The sequence below is a fragment of the Pundamilia nyererei genome, unplaced genomic scaffold (assembly GCF_000239375.1).
Source record: "Pundamilia nyererei isolate P.nyererei 1_Seehausen unplaced genomic scaffold, PunNye1.0 scaffold00094, whole genome shotgun sequence".
Lineage (NCBI taxonomy): Eukaryota > Metazoa > Chordata > Actinopteri > Cichliformes > Cichlidae > Pundamilia > Pundamilia nyererei.
Window position 1 is genome coordinate 1,263,366 of NW_005187495.1, and position 16,331 is coordinate 1,279,696.

The 16,331-nt window shown below is 38.6% G+C and overlaps 1 protein-coding gene across 3 annotated transcripts in view; it reads left to right on the forward strand.

The window, feature by feature from the left end:
- The window catches only part of LOC102192418 (gamma-aminobutyric acid receptor subunit gamma-3-like), a 181,086-nt gene that overhangs the window by 138,747 nt on the left and 26,008 nt on the right, over positions 1 to 16,331 (forward strand). For 2 of the 3 annotated variants that reach the window (XM_005739842.1, XM_005739843.1), the window contains exon 8: positions 10,892 to 11,044. In XM_005739842.1, the coding sequence (XP_005739899.1) occupies positions 10,892 to 11,044 (153 nt within the window). Of the gene's footprint in view, positions 1 to 10,891; positions 11,045 to 16,331 lie in introns of those variants that run through there. The other variant, XM_013912591.1, reaches the window with a different exon arrangement.

Sequence of the window (16,331 nt, forward strand, 5' to 3'; positions counted from 1 at the left end):
ATATATATAAAACACCCAGCACGTGTTTCATCTTTGTGTTTCTGATCACAATACAAAATGAAAAATCAAAGTGACTGATGAACACTCTCATTCCAACAGTGACGGCCTTATAGATTATACGTTTTCCTGGACTCCTGCTGTATCGTCAAAACACATCCAAGCTAATTTTCTGCTGAGCTGCTCAAAAGCAATGGCAAACCTACACATCTACCTCATGCTGTTCAAGAAAATTAGCCATTTTCTCATTTATTACCTCGTTTCTTTTTCCTGTTTCACTTTGCTGGAGTGCTGTCTCCACACACATGATGATTAGATCCCCAGCTAAAAATACCTATCATTAATTTACATCATGACAAACCTCGAAAGTGCTGCTTTTCGCTTCTTCTTATCCTTCTTTTCCTCTCCCTCTGTCTCCCTCTTTGTGCTTTACCCTTCATCCCTCATAAACACATGGGTATGGGGCTGTTTTAATGAGGACGGAGTGGACAGATCCCTGGCCACAGCGCCACTGGGGACACCCCGCTGCAAATCCACCATCGTTATCAATTCAGCAGTGTCCTCTTCAAAAGGCCCCGATGTGGAATCCCAAACACTTCAGCTTTTTATTTAACCATCCCACTTCAAGTTCTCCAAAAGCATTTATGATGCCCTTTTATGCAGAAAAATTTCAAAGATCTTTTTACAAAGACTTCTTCTGTTGAGAGAAAGGTGAAAATCCCAAGCCCTCACTCTCCTCCTCACAATTCGCATTTTCCATATGATGTTCCTTCTCATAGTCATTCAATATTGGCCATTAACCCGGACATGACCACTACCAGCAGGCAAACAGACATTACAAAATTTAATTGTGCGGTCTCTGATCCTTTCCCTTCCCTTGAACAGTGATTGCCCACTCGTAGCTTAACAATCCACTTAACAGCAGATGAGTCGATTTAGTTGAAGCAGAAGCAGTGATGTTTATTAAAGCAATAACACAAGAGCAAAACTGTAACAAATGGATTAAAGCTTAACACTCCAATTTAAGGTGCTGTTGTTAACAGGTTTACATTAGTCTGTGGGCTTACAGGTTATGCTGAAAATAGTATTTTGAAGACTGACACATTCATTTTTTAGGATTTTACTACTGTGTGAAAGCTGGACCTGGATCGTATCAACTTAACAGCTCTGCTCCGGTCTTAAGTGGATTTGGGAAGGTTTACACTCTACCAAACGCAGCCTAGGAAGCTTTTCTCCAAGCACATCAATCTGGTGTGTTACATTTTCTATTATCTTTATAGTTACTTAGTACCTCTACAAACCTATGATGTCCACCTTTTATGTATGGTCTATAGTTTAGATAAGATAACCTTTATTAGTCCCACTCGTGGGAAATTAGTTTTTAAAAAATTGCTAAAACTTTAGTTACAAAAGATTACGAGAAAATAAAGAGAAGATAAGAAAGAAGCTCAGAATGAGCAGAGCTGCTGTAACAGGCTGCCACACGCGGGGGGCGCCGGAACATTTGTCTTATCTTTTACAGATAAGGTTTGACTTATCTTTTAGATTTATCCTTTACAGGTTTCCTTGAGCTAAACAAATAATGTTTAGAGCTAACTTAGTTTGATAACTACAGTTACTAATACCTGTGAATAAAAATGATGGTTTCTACCATTAAAACCCATGTGGTTTCATTTCAGCTCTTCTTCTAAATCAGCATTACATCACACATGTTAAAATTAAATATTATAGTTCAGTCTTGGAACTTTTCAGAGAACATTTTCATTATCGTTATGCAGCCTGAGGATCAGAGAGCCCATAGGTCAGGATAAACCTGGCTGGGGAAACCTTCAGTTCACTCATTAAGACCTACTCAAGGTACCTTAATCCCCCCCAAAAATAATACTGCTGTGAGGTCAGAGAAGCTTATTTCTGTGTTTGAGTGAGTAAGTGATTTAGCTACGGACTTATCTCCAGGCAGTTAAAAACCAGACCAGGCCACTCATCACTAGCCAAGCGATGCTACTGACTAACCAAAACCATACGAATCACTTGGCTCTTCAAATAACTGGAGTTGGTCTCTAATTTACCATCACTGGCATGTCGCTGGTGTCGACATATATGCAGGCTTCTCCAAAAGTGAGTCCTCCATCCTCCTGCAGGATAGCCAACAAATTAAAAAATGAGTAAGAAAAGTAACATTTAGAGGCGTTTTCTTTACAAAATGAACAAATTGCATCAGCAGAATCTCATCCCAACAATTAGTTTGTTACCAATCCTTAGGCAGTGGTTCAGCTATCGAAAAATAACTTAAAGCATCCCAAATGTTGCTTAAACTAGCATTTTACATGGCAAACACCAGAAAATAGTTCATTGTGAGCGGGTGGATAGCCCAATGAGTAGTTTCAAAGCAGCCCTTCAATAAATTATTAATAGTTTTTGCACTGTGATGGCATAGTTTACTCAAATTATATTTACAAAAGTGTAGAAAACTTTTAAAACTTAGGACAGGAAGACTCTGATACATGTTGAAAGCAGGGGCAAGCTGACTTGTGCTGAGCTCATTAATAAAACAGCTTTCCCATGAATTTTCCTTGCAGCTTCCCAAACAGAAAGTAGTATGGCATGCAGAGTCTGTAGACAACTGTAGAAAAGCCCACTCAGGCTAATAATTATTCTGCAGAAGAGTATAAACAGAGGGGTTATTACTGTCCAAGCAAAATGTAAACACAGGGTTTGCTTGTTACGATACACATTTAGAGCCCAAAAGTCACCATGCTGCACCTGGTGGCCGTCTATCTGGGAAGGTACAATGCTCCAGCCTCCACATATTCATTCATATTATAGTATGCATTAATATTACATAAGGTAGATGGCATTATGGTATTTGCAACAATAACTTGTGGAGTGCAAATACGGAGAACAATTCAAGCTACAATAAACAGTTGTTTTATTTACTCCTGTTGTTCCACTTCTAATAGGCCTTTAATCTGCTTTAGTAGTACAACATATATCATCCTAGACATTAATGGGAACATTAAGAATAATGAAATAGTTTTAGAAGGTGAAATGGAAGAAAAACCAAGTAGTTTTATGTTGGACTGACTGTGCTGTGATTAAGATTGTCGCTGCAGAGAAAAAAAATCAGATTCCCTTTATTACACAATCTGATTGCAAGAATCCCTTTTTAATATGACATTTTTATATTGACAGCCAGCAGGGCTTGGCAGACTCCAAAAACGAAGGTACAAGGAGTTATACTCATAAAAAACTAATTACCGTAGTTTTCGGGTCATAAGCTGCTACTTTTTCCCCACACTGTGAACACTGTGGCTTATACTGACGTGCGGTTAATGCATTTTTTTTTCCATGCGGCCAAAAACATTTTGCCTGGTAACAGTAGACCAATCAAAATGATAAGTAGTGTATATATACGGTATATATTTTTATCGGTTGTTAAGAGACGTTGTAATGTTGTTAGTGCACTGCTCCGTAAAAAACCCATAAGCAACGTAATTTGTGTGTTACCGATACGTACGTATACTTAAAGGTAGCCGTGTTACAGGCGCTGTTCGAGGAAAAAAAAAGCATTTGCAGAATGTATTTTTGTATGTTACCATAACATTTATGTTACCTTACGGATTAAATTAAACGTTAAAAATCCTCACGTGTAGTATTTCTCTGTAAATATCTCATATTACAGGTGAAACGCATACGGCTTAAAATACGGTGCGGCCTGTACAAGTACAAAATTGGTTTTCTTTCTACAATTAGAGCATGCGGCTTTTAATCAGGTGCGCTCTGTAGTCCGGGATTTATGGTAGATACACTGCACATTTTGTCTCTCTTATGCCAACTCTTGTCAATGTGAGCCTGAACAACTATCTGATGAGTTTCACTAAACTCTAAAAAGAAAAAAAAATCTATAAATTGTGTAACAATTTTAGAATAATGTCCCATTAAATTAACATTAAACATTAAATTATAAAAACCATGAATATTGCATCATCTATAAAACATAATATCATGAAAAGAATCTGGGAATGTGGAGAAATCTCTGTATGCAAGGGAAAAGGCCAAATGTCTTTTCATTTCATTTCATTACATTTCAAATGAAATGAAATGAAAAGGCCAAATGTCTTTTTTCTTCTTTTTTTTTTAATCTGGACTAAAGACATCCAGTTTGTCACCACCATCTCTGATTGTGGCAATGATCGAAATGTATTAGTGCTTATGGAATTGGCAGTTTGCACATCTGGAAAAGTGACATCAAGAGTCTGGGGGATGAACAGGCCTGCCTATAGTCCAGATCATCTGGTGCAATACTACAAAGAAGATCTGGGACCGTTGAGAGTCCTGTATCAGACAAAAATGGGACAACATTCCTCTCCCAAAAGTCTGCTCTAACCTTCAACGTGAAACTGAAATGGCATTATCTATATTTATTGCTTCTGCAGTCTGCACTCATACAACCTCTTAGCTTTTTAGTTTTTTTTAAATTTATTTTAAATGATTACAGTGGGGCATTCTTATCACAGCTATCATGATTTAAAGCTAATACCTAACAAAAAATATTCTTGATTAGCCTCACTAATGAACCTTTACACAAGATTAAGCTTAATTTTTACAATGTTTCAGAACTGATTAACTGGCTTTCTACACTTTACGATCATGTTAAATGTTAAATGCAACATATCAGTGATCTGGATCACGCATGATCCATGCAGTCACAAAGTAAGCAGTATTTGGCAGTTTTAAAAAATAACTAGTCCTAACTGGAGAGCTCAATTAAAGATGGAAAGAAAACAAACCTCTTTTAAAATCTCACTGAGATCTGAACAACTTTAATAACTAAATGCTGATTAGGAACAGAGCGTCTCTAAACTCTATGACATTTGACTTGGGTCATATGTTCAGACAAAGGTGGTCGTTTCTATAGTGCCCTTTAACAATCATAATTTGCCTTCCATTTCAAAAGTGAACAGTTCAAACATATTGGGGAGCCTTATTTTTGTGCAAAAGCTTGTTTTTTTGAGACAGTTGTAGTCATCTAGTGGCCATAAAAAAGAAGACAGACATAAGGAAAATAAACATGTCTTTTAAACATTAGAATTACTCGGTCAGGGCTTTGTGGTTCTACCAAAGTTGCAGTTTTCATCAAAATCTATCCATCAGAACATGTCTTGATTTTATCCTATTAGACATTCATGTTAATTGGAGTTTGAAATGTTCGGGCGACTCCTCCTGGAAGTCATTTCACTGGTTATTTTGAAGTTCCTGACTAAAGGAATAGGGAGCAAGCCTATTTAGTGTCACTTACGTGGCCACAGGGACTTATAAACAGCATGTATAATTATAATAAAGAATTCAGTGATTTTACTCTAAAATACAGTTTCATTTGCACCTCAATCCACAGCTACTACAAAGTATAACACTTTCCTATTTCTACTAGAATCAGCATGATGAATCAAGCCCGTGGCTAGAGGTATCAGTCAGTCTACTCAAAAATTACACACTGCCCGGCACAACCACCACACATAACTATACACATGCATACAGGTTACTTTTGATGAGTAAAGCAGGAGATGATATTTTAAAGTCTTTCAGCACGTTGGCAAAATGATTAATTTGAGGAAATGTGTCACACATGTGTGTACGGAGCACTGAACAAATGATGGAAAGATTCTGGATGAGTGCTGTCACCTCTTCCGCTGCTGTACAAGCACTTCATATCCAGCGTCATCCACATTGTGTGCTGCCACCAGCTTGTATTAATAACTTGTCAACAGAAGTGTTTGATCCAGTCAAGTGACGATCGGTACCGCCCGCATAAAAAAGGAGGGTTCCTGCCCCTTCTTGAAATTTTCACATTGATTTTCTAAGTGTAAGCTTGAAGAAAAACGGCTCACTTGGCAGCTGAGTGGTCACATAGATGTCATTACTCTTTGACAATGACAATAGTTGAGCAGAAACTGGTGTAGGAGTAGGTATCTTTAACAATAAGGCTGAGTATGTGCTTGATACCTTTCCTTCTGCTTCCCCAAGAGAGCCTTTTCTGACTCCTTTGTTGCACCATGATTTTTTCCTTAACAAAGTTGACAAGTTTTATATAAACTTATTTTAGTCTTTAAAAAGACAAATTGGACCAGACTGAAACATACCGCTGTGCCTCTTGCTACGATCTTCCTGGATGTCTTTATCTCTCTGCGCTCTTGTCTGACTAAGTGCAGCTATACTAGCATAGTTATCTATTAACTATTAGCTGACAATGACAAGTAGGGAAGGATTTTTTTTATTTATTTATTTATTTATTTTATTTTATTTTTTTTACAACTGGTGCTTTAGGAAAAGTAGCAATAAAATACTGAAAACACAAAATGATTTGCATTCGGTCTCAGTCATCAAAGCTTTCATTACTGAAGTGTTAAACGAGTTATTAAAAGTTTTGTCTTTAGCAAATGTGGTTCGGAGTGATTAGCGAGATAAAACTCATGCGCAGATGATAAATGAGAGTTCTTGTTTACGTGCTAATGCTAGCTAGGTTTCCCACAAAACGCAAATGGTAACTGATCTCAAGGCACTGAGAGCAGAGCCAGCAATGGCGTTCCTCACGTGCTTGTCCCCCGTCATTCTCTCATCAAAGACCAGAGGTTTATTCACAATGTTTAAAAGACCTACATGTAGAGTGGTGAATTGTTCTTTAATGTCAGTCAGGGACACTTTGGATGGGAAGGCATGTTCACTTGAAATAGGTGAAACATATCCAAGGCTGTCAATGAGCAGGACAATTGATATCTACTTCAACTATATATTATATAAAAATTCAATTAATTTTTTTATAGTGCCAAATCACAACAGAAGTCACTTAAAGGTGCATTATATTGTAAGGTAAAGACCCTACAGCAATACATAAAAAATCCCACCAATCAAACAATCCCCTATGAGCAAGCACTTGGCAACAATGGAAAGGAGAAACTTCAACTCAACAGGAAGAAACCCCCTACAGAAGCAGGCTGCCATCTGTTGTGACACTGTGGAAGAGATCCAGATTAATAATAACTAAAGATTAAATACAGAGTGGTGCATCAATACTTAGAGAGTGTAAAGAGGGGAATGAAGAAGAAACACTCAGAGCATCATGGGAAGCCCCCAGCAGCCTAGGCCTGTTGCAACACAACTAAGAAAGGGTTCAGGTACTCTTGATCCAGCACTAACTATAAGGTTTATCAAAAGGGAAAACTTTAAGCCTAATCTTATAGGAGAGTGTCCTGTTTTCTGAATGCAAACTGGGAGCTGGTTCAACGGAACACCAGAGCTGAAGGCTTTGCCTCCCAACTCTAGTAACCAGTAGCACTGTGAGCTTGCAGTCTAAAGTAAAGAGCTCTGTTAGGATAACAAGGAACGATGAAGTCTTTAAGATAACATGGGCCTGATCAGACAAGATCTTGTATGAGAGGTGAAACCTTTTAAATTTGACTTTGGATTTTCCTTTCTTTTTTTAGTCCTCATCAGAACTCTTGCTGCAGCATATTCAATCAACTGAAGGCCTTCCAGGGAACTTTTAGGACGGCTAGATCACTCTGACATGGGGTGTTTCTAAAGAACATCATTTGGATGTCTGAATTTGGGAATTTCAGACTTATAAGATACAGTGGGAAATAAAATTCCATAGGGTGTCTCAGCATATCAGAGGAGTGTGTCTGACTGAAAACTGAAAAATCTCTTACTGACATTCTGATGTCAGTGTCATGTAATAAGACCTGAGATAAAGGTCGTATGGATGTCTGTGTTATCTTGAATATAAGATGAACTGCAAGAGGCAACCATATCTACATCAGACAGTGCGATGTAATTTTTAAGGTCATGACTTATGGAAACACATATTGCTGCTGAGTTTTGGATTTTTTTTATTTTTCAAGCTCTGGAGTTTCCACTTGTAAATTTCTGACCCCAGAAAATGAATGCAGCATAAGTAATGTGGTGCCAGTACTGAACACTTTTCAAGGGCATTTTAGATTCCTAGCTTCAGCAAATATCACTTGGACAGTAAATGGTGTATTCCAATGTCTGAGGGGTCCTCGGGGTCATATTTGGTATGCCTTAAAAAAAAAAAATCACAAAATGCAAAACCTTGCCAGGGCTGTGCCAATCTCTCTGCCCCTGAGCACATTCGTAATCACGTAAGCGATCCCCCCCTACTCAGTACCACCAGCATCACCGCACTCCTACTTTACTGAACACCCAGTAAAAGTGATCATTTCAGTTGAATCTAAAGCATGAATTCAGCTGTTAGAGGACAAAAGGTTTCCTTATTCAGATGTTTTATTCAAAATGACATCATCTGAATAGCTCCTATTATCAAAAGGCAGTCTTCAGAAATATTCAAAATAATACTCGGGTGATATGTAGACCTTTGTCAAAGTTTCCGAACAATGGCTTTTGTTCAGCAAGAGTTGTAGCTCAATATCTCCCCACTCCTGTCAATTATTGGCTGCTAAACAAGCATCCTACAGTAGTGGGACCATTAGAAAGGTAGCGGAGTAAATTCTGCCACTCTTCTCATTTATCTTCTTTTCACGCTGACAGTGCCATTATACACTTGTTCGTGAGAGAGAAGTTTTTCCTACTATTTTCTGGGCTCCATTAAGCTTCTCTATGCTCCTCTCTTTGAGTCCTTTGCTGGATTAAATATGAAGGACAGACAGAGCGGGGTGGGAAAAAAAAGACAAGGACAGGAGAAAGCTGGAAAAAGGTGCTGAATTAATTTGTGGAGAGCAATTTTATAACCAATTAAAAAGGATTTTTTTTTATGTCCTAAACGATGTCTTCAAAAATTCCAATTTTGATGAATTTCAGTGAAGTTTTACTTCACTTTGATGCACAAAAATGGTCTTAATTAAACATACTGAAGATATTTCCAGCGAGCAAAAAACGTGTTAACTCTTTACCCTCCTGCAGGTAACCTTTGTTTGTCTTTTCTGATCTGAGCAGTGTCTAACATATTTTGGCCTGCTTCCAGAACAAAATGACAAAACAAAACAGATGTGCATTAAAGGTCTGTGAGGGCGATCCCTACCTGTACCCTTGGAAAAACCATTAGAACCATGGAAAAACATCAAACTACATCTTTACTGATTCATACTGAGGTGTCCAAACGGGTGTATGTGATATCCTCGTGTTGGTGTTGTACGTGCATCATCATCATAATGTTGGTCCAGGATTAACATTGCAACCGACCAATCATCGAATGTCATAGCTTTGCAATGTGGCAGGAAAAATTTAAATATGCCCTTTTTATATATAAAACTCTTTACTGGTAAGCATTTCAAGTGTCTTCTTTATTAATTTATAGCATATAATAAATGCATTGTCAAGTTAGCTTTGCTGTTAGTCAAACATAGGTTACTCATATCGGGTTGCTAGCAACAGTTTTTAGTAGCATTAACTGATCTTCATGGTTAATGATAACTGAATCCTCAGACAACATCATTGGTTAGTTGCCATGCTGATCCTTGACCAACATGATTTTGACAATGTAGAAACAACAAAAACATGGAGATATTAGATTGTGTGGCATAACTCATCATTAAGGGTATAGGGTTTTAGGCTAAAAAGGTTACGACTGACCAACCAGATTTGGCCCAGAGACAATGATAAGTGGAACGGTACCTATATAGGACTTTCAGTACACGTCTCATTTGCCCAGTCAAACACATTATTCTGTGCCAAAGTGCTTTACCATACATTCATATTTCAATGAATAGATTAAGGACAACCTGGGGTTTAATATGTTGTCCACAGACACTTCAACATACAGGCTGGATATATCTGTATCCTGAGCCCCAATCCCTATGTCTGTAGATATGTGGTAGGTCTTTACAGCCTTAGATGCTTTAGATCTCTTTTTCCTCTTTTTTGGGGAGGTGTTTTCATTCACTGACCCGTAGCTGTTTTTGTTAGTGCTTCACCTACATTCTGTCACATCATGCACAATTCTGCTTTTGTTTAATATCTAGTGAGTGTCACTGCTGCTCTGATGAAGTTCAGAAAAAAGTATACCGTCTAATGTTCAGATTCTTTTTCCATCCTTTGTTTTGATGACAGAGATGAAGTTAAGAGCTCAGCATGATGTAGCCTCCAGCTAGACATCAGACTTTTTTAATTACATATGAGCCAGTGTGCTGCTCGGGATCCTCAGGGATGAAGATCGGTAGTTTGTGAGTGGATATAAGTGTAACTAAAAAATAGCAGGGTCACCTTACAGTATTATAAAACTTGAAGAGGATTTTAGAACTGCAAAAATGAGCAAAGGTTTCTTTCTTTTGAGAGCAATGAAAATACTCTACAGCAATCATGCCACACAGTGCAGGCTAGCTTCCAAAGCTTCCCTTTTATTATTTTTGCAATAGTTTCCACAAGTACTTACATTGTGTCGGTCTCTATTGACTGGTATTATCAATTTAACCACAATTTCCACAATGTTGTTCATTTAACAGTAAGTTAAATCCCCAAAAGAATGTCATGGATTTAGTTATTGTGCAGCTTGTTTAGTCTTTTTTGCATTTCTACACTTTGGGAAGCAGTAATAAGCAGAAAGAGCAAGCTTTTAGAAGTTTCTGGTTATAATATAAATTTTCTTTGACATCACAGTAACGTTTAAAATGTAGAAGTTTTCAGCCACATTCTGAAGTTGTAGATGGATCCTTATTCTGTGGTTTCCAAAAGAATTTGTTGACATTTTCTCACAATATACATAATTTTTCTGCATAAGTATTGACACGCAAAGTTTAAATTTATTGTGTGTTATTCGATTTGACAGCATTATTACTTCATGATAGTATCTTTTCTGACTTTCTTATATTATTTGTACTTTTTTGCCAGTTGTTTCCACATTCCATTTTCCCTTCCTCAACAGGTGACTACGTGTTAATGACCGTTTACTTCGACCTCAGCAGGAGGATGGGCTACTTCACCATCCAGACCTACATCCCCTGCATCCTGACTGTGGTTCTCTCCTGGGTCTCCTTCTGGATCAAGAGTGATGCCACGCCTGCAAGGACGGCTTTAGGTAAGCTACACAATTTCTCTGCAATCTGAGTTAGGTAGCAATACCAAGGATCTATTTTTGAATGAAATACCAACTCCATTGCCACTTCATCTATGTCACTGCAGTTGTTACCTGTAAAATCTTTCAAATTACTGGAATATATTCACCTAGCATTCGTTTGGAGTCAAAACTGTTGAGTACGTGTGCATGGGCATAATATATTAGTCATTTGCAAATGAATATGTACGTGACAGTGGGAATTTAGAGGTGCATTAAACCATCATGAAAATTCATGTCCCATCAGCTTGCTTGTTTCCGTTTTGTACTTTGTTGTAGTGTTATTCTTTCTCCTTGCATGACTTGACAACTGTTTTGAATTATTTTCCTCTCTGCTGCATGCCTATCATTAGTTCATTTGCTTTCCTGTGGATGATGATGTTGTGCAAGGTGCTGCTGGTTTAAGATGGAACTCGAGGTAAGTGTTTGATGAGTTCATGACCACCCCATCCATTCATAGCTTCATAATTTTATTTAGTTAGGACTTCTATTTCCCCCCTGTGGGTGCCTCATTACAAGCTCATGCTGCGCGGACAAACAATGTTCATATTCACTGAGCTTTGATTAAATTCTCTTTGAGGTCCTGACTTTTTAAAGAGATAGCAAAAGCTGAATTTTGGGGACATAGAAATGTATTTAAACTGTCCGTGACATCTCGTACTGGCTTAAAAATAATGATTGTGGCGTCTGAATGCTGATCACAGTATAAACACCTAAAATGTTGATGTAGAGCAGGGAACAATTTGATATTAGGTGCATACTAGATGATATATGGCACACAGATAAGCATACAGAGATAACTGGTTAAAGCAGACACCAGCAACAAACAAATACATTACATGTATTATATTTTCTCACTGAAAATCCAATTAAGCGCCAGTGCCCCCTGTACCAAATTAACTGGTTAACACTTTGAAGTCCAACTCATCTTTGCAGTTGACCCTCTAACCCTAAGTTAGAATATGTCACTTAGTAAAAATTGTAATTAACTTGTTTCCCCACAAGTTCTGGCATTGGTTTTGGCATGGAATATAGTAAATAATGATTCCAGTGACACACATCAAACACTTTGCCTTAATATGGCATCAGGGTTAGGAATTATTATCTATGGTGATTTAGTCCTCGGGGGTTTAGGCATAGGGTTGAGGAGCTAGGGCAGGGGTCAGCAACCTTTAACACCCAAAGAGCCACTTGGACCCAGTTTCCACGCAAAAAAAACCCCACTGGGAGCCGCAAATACTTTTTGACATCTAAAATGAAGATAACGCTGTATATATTGTTTTTTTTACCTTTGTGCTTTGTGTGAACAACTAAAGTAAGTAAGTAAAGTTTATTTATTAAGCGCTTTTCACAGACAGGCAGTCACAAAGCGCTGTACACAAATATTAAAATAAACCATACAATCAATAGAATTATACACAATGTAAAAGATCAAATGTAAATAATGTAAAGAATATAAAATACGTAGATCAAGAAAAGGCTTGTTTGAACAGAAACGTTTTTATCTGCTTTTTAAAAGAATCCACAGAGCAACTAAGGTGTGTTGCTTATGAAATCCATGAAGTGCTACAGAGAAAATTACAATTTTATTTATGTAATTAACACATTTTGAACTCTTAAAGAAGTATAACAAAAGGAAAGACACCCAGCTGAACTAAAATGAACCATGTAGCAAACAAAAACTGTTGTGAGCCGCCACCCTTATATCACCTTTGGGCTTTTGGAGCCTTGGCCTGGCTTTTAAAAAGTAATTGGAAAAAATTGCACTATTCTGCTGAAAAAGGAAAAATAGATATTTACAAAATTCTGCCTAAATATGTATTTTACCTGGTTAATGTGTGTGGCGGGGCGTGGTCTGCAGTGCCGCAGCATGGGAGTCGGATGCACCTGAGCGGCACCCACAATCACGCCTCGCTGCCTTAAAGTCTGTGCTCTCTCTGCTGTTGTGTTGGTGTGTGTCGGGCTGTGAGCTGAAAAGCTACAGCCGGCTGTATGCGTACAGCAACCGTTTGTGAAAAGTGGTCAATAAAGAGATGCTGAAAAGCATTTTCATCTAAACATCGTCAGGTCTGCCGTGATATGTTTACAATGAGACTTCTGGTCCCGAACCTCTGCGCACAGCATCTGTAAATCGGGGCTTTCATCTTTATGCAAGACTGTAAACTGTCATCTGTGAGGCGTGAGCGGTGTTTGTTTGTAACATAGTTCACGGTGGAGAACAGCTGCTGACATACAGTAATGTGGATCCGAAGATCCATAATTGGCCTAACTGGGGTTGAAAGTCTCGATAAATACATGGCGTTTCGGCGGGTACACCGGCTTCCGCGAGTGTGACGCTTATTTTGAGCGATGAAAAAATAATAAGATATAATTTTATTTTTATATTTCAAAATCACAATAATCTTCCAATTTAGAACTGCAAGTTAAAAAAAAAAGAACTAAACACAAATAAAATGCACTTCAGCTAAATACTTCTAATTTATTTTCCCAAACCACCCGGAGCCGCAAAATAAAGACTAAAGAGCCGCATGCGGCTCCAGAGCCGTGGGTTGCCGACCCCTGAGCTAGGGTCACATTTATCCTGTTGTATAGAATTTTTACCTATGACCTTAAAGGAAATCTTTTAACAGAAATCCAAATGCATAAGCAATACATAAATGGAATTATAAAAGGTAACATCTTCTAGTCTCTGCTACTTTATTTGTTTAGCACATAGCTTCAGTGCAACATGTCCTTAGCACTTTCCTCATTAGCCCTTAAATCTTGATGCCAATGATAATATAGTCTTTCAAAAAGGGATAATGGAAATGTCATGAGATTCAGTTTTATTTAAAAAAGAAAAAAAAACGTCATTATTATAAGGTTACATGAAAGTCATCCTGGTATTCATGGGGAACAATTCACTTCCAATCTAGTTGACATCTGTTGAAAATAAAGCCTTTTGTTACGTGATTTACTTTTTGGTTGGTCACTCAAATTATCCCAAATTTCCCCAGGTAAGACCCCCAAATATCTAAATCATACTGTTATCTCCACTGCAGCAGCTGGCTTCAAATGCCTTGCTTTATGGCACTTTGGTGACACTTGATGGTAGCTAGACTCTAATTAACCTCTTTCACACAAATGTTCTCGCTTGACCCAAGAACTACACTTAAGATTATCTCTCCAACCTCTAGCCACCTTCACCCCAGCTGTCACTTGGGTTGAGACAATCCACGCCACTCTGAAGTTCTTTAATTCCTCTCAGTCCCTCCTGCCCTTCATCAGCCTGCCAATATTACAGAAGGTCATCTGGATGGTCTCTGCGTTAATATCTAAGTTTTACTGGAGTTTTGTCCCGCCCTATTCATTATCAAGCTCAAAGAAAACAATTCTCTGAACAATGAGGCCGCCACCAATAATATAATATCATTGCTTTGGCTTCACTGGGCCAAATGAAAGCTCTTTTCTTGTGCTGTTAATGAAAGCAGATGATGACAAGAGTATGTGTTCGGCCCAGCTTGCTTCTTGCTCGTAGGCTGATGCAAGTTGACACGATGACAGTTTAACATCAAAACAGTGTGAAGAGATCAAGAGAGACACAACAACTCGAAGGTTTATTTTGAGTTTGTTTATAGCACTAAAGGAGTTGCTCCTTCCAAAAGCAAATTCTCTTATCTTCCATAAGCCTCAGATCTATTAAACTGAGATATATTGGACAGGTTTTATTCTATACTAATTCCTCCCCCTTTTTTAACCAGCATATAAAGACTAAAGCTACTATGGTTTTTCTACTTTGCAATGACAGCTGCTTTGTAATGTGAATCACACACCTCACAGTGTATGTGTGCCAGTCTGACTCTCCACTCTTGTGTCAGCCTGCCTTTTTAGCCTGCATAGGACATAACTAAGTCACTTAATGCTTATAGTGTGTGGGTGGCAGTGTATTACATGACCAAAGGCAGTGACAGACTTGTGATCTCCCTCTCACAACAGGTAGCGCGAAAAAGCAGGCAGCCCCAGTCCTGATAAACATCCAGTTTCGGGTCAACAACAGAAAGTCATTTAGCCTTCCTCCTCTAGTACAACGCCCCCGTTTTAGAGTCAGCCTGAGACCTGATCCCAAAGCTGAAAGGGGAGAGGAGAGATAAGCGCAGGAAAAGCTGGACACAAGGGAGGAACAGAAAAAAAGTGTAAAGCAAAGTGATGGCCTTTGGTACTTAAAGGCAGGGAGAAATGTCAGCTGGACGGAGTGGGATCAAGTCGGATTGAAGAGAAACTCGAGTCCAAGAAAAATACAGAGGATGCCACTGCCCCTGCTGACCCTCCACCCAACCGCTAAAGGGAAAGTGCCTCGACAAACCGTTAACATGTTCCAGGTGGATTTTCCAAAGAGCTCTCAGTCATACATTACTGCTTCAGCAGGATATGTGGACACCAGCGAGCTAAAAGTAAGTGAGCTGAGCTCAGGCTGATTCCCATTAGACCTCAATCTTTGTAGCGCAAATGGATCTTGACATAGATACAGGGGGTTGGTGATGGGAAATAAAACCACCCCAAGGCAGAAGCTGAGACTGTAGAGCTTTGGGGGTGTGAAGAAGAACCATGGTGCTGGAATTAATTGAATCTACTGGTAACATCCATCATCATGCTTCATAGCATTATCCAGAGAAATACAGAGTATCACTTAGTGTCACCAGTTTACTTCAAGGAGATCCACAGAGAACAGAGTCTTCCCCAAACTCTACCATTTTTGCTTTTAATTGTATGTATGTAGGTTTTAAGATTTCTGCCATTAACCCATCTTATAGGGGGCAGCTCAGTGAAAAGAAGTATTTAAAAGCAAAAGAAATAATAGCCCGAATTGTAAGGTACTTTTGAAGAGACGCTTCACCACCAAGTCTCAGAAAGGATTTGCAACATTTTTGTAGAACACACAAGACCCGTGTCTCCAGAGGAAACTGTGCAAAACCTAATAAATTGCCTTAAGCATCAGTTGTGACTGGAGACAACAAAACTGAGAATGAAAACAGTCTGGAGGGAATAAGAAAGAAGTGAGCTACCAGCCCTCCTGTAGCCTCCTCATCTCTGCTCGAGGCTATATTAGCTACTACAAGCATAACAGAGCTGAATCTCTGACCTGTTAGCAAGAACACTTTAACTTGGTGAAGAAACTACAGTGGGGCAAAAAAGTATTTAGTCAGCCACCGATTGTGCAAGTTCCCCCACTTAAAATGATGACAGAGGTCAGTAATTTGCACCAGAGGTACAC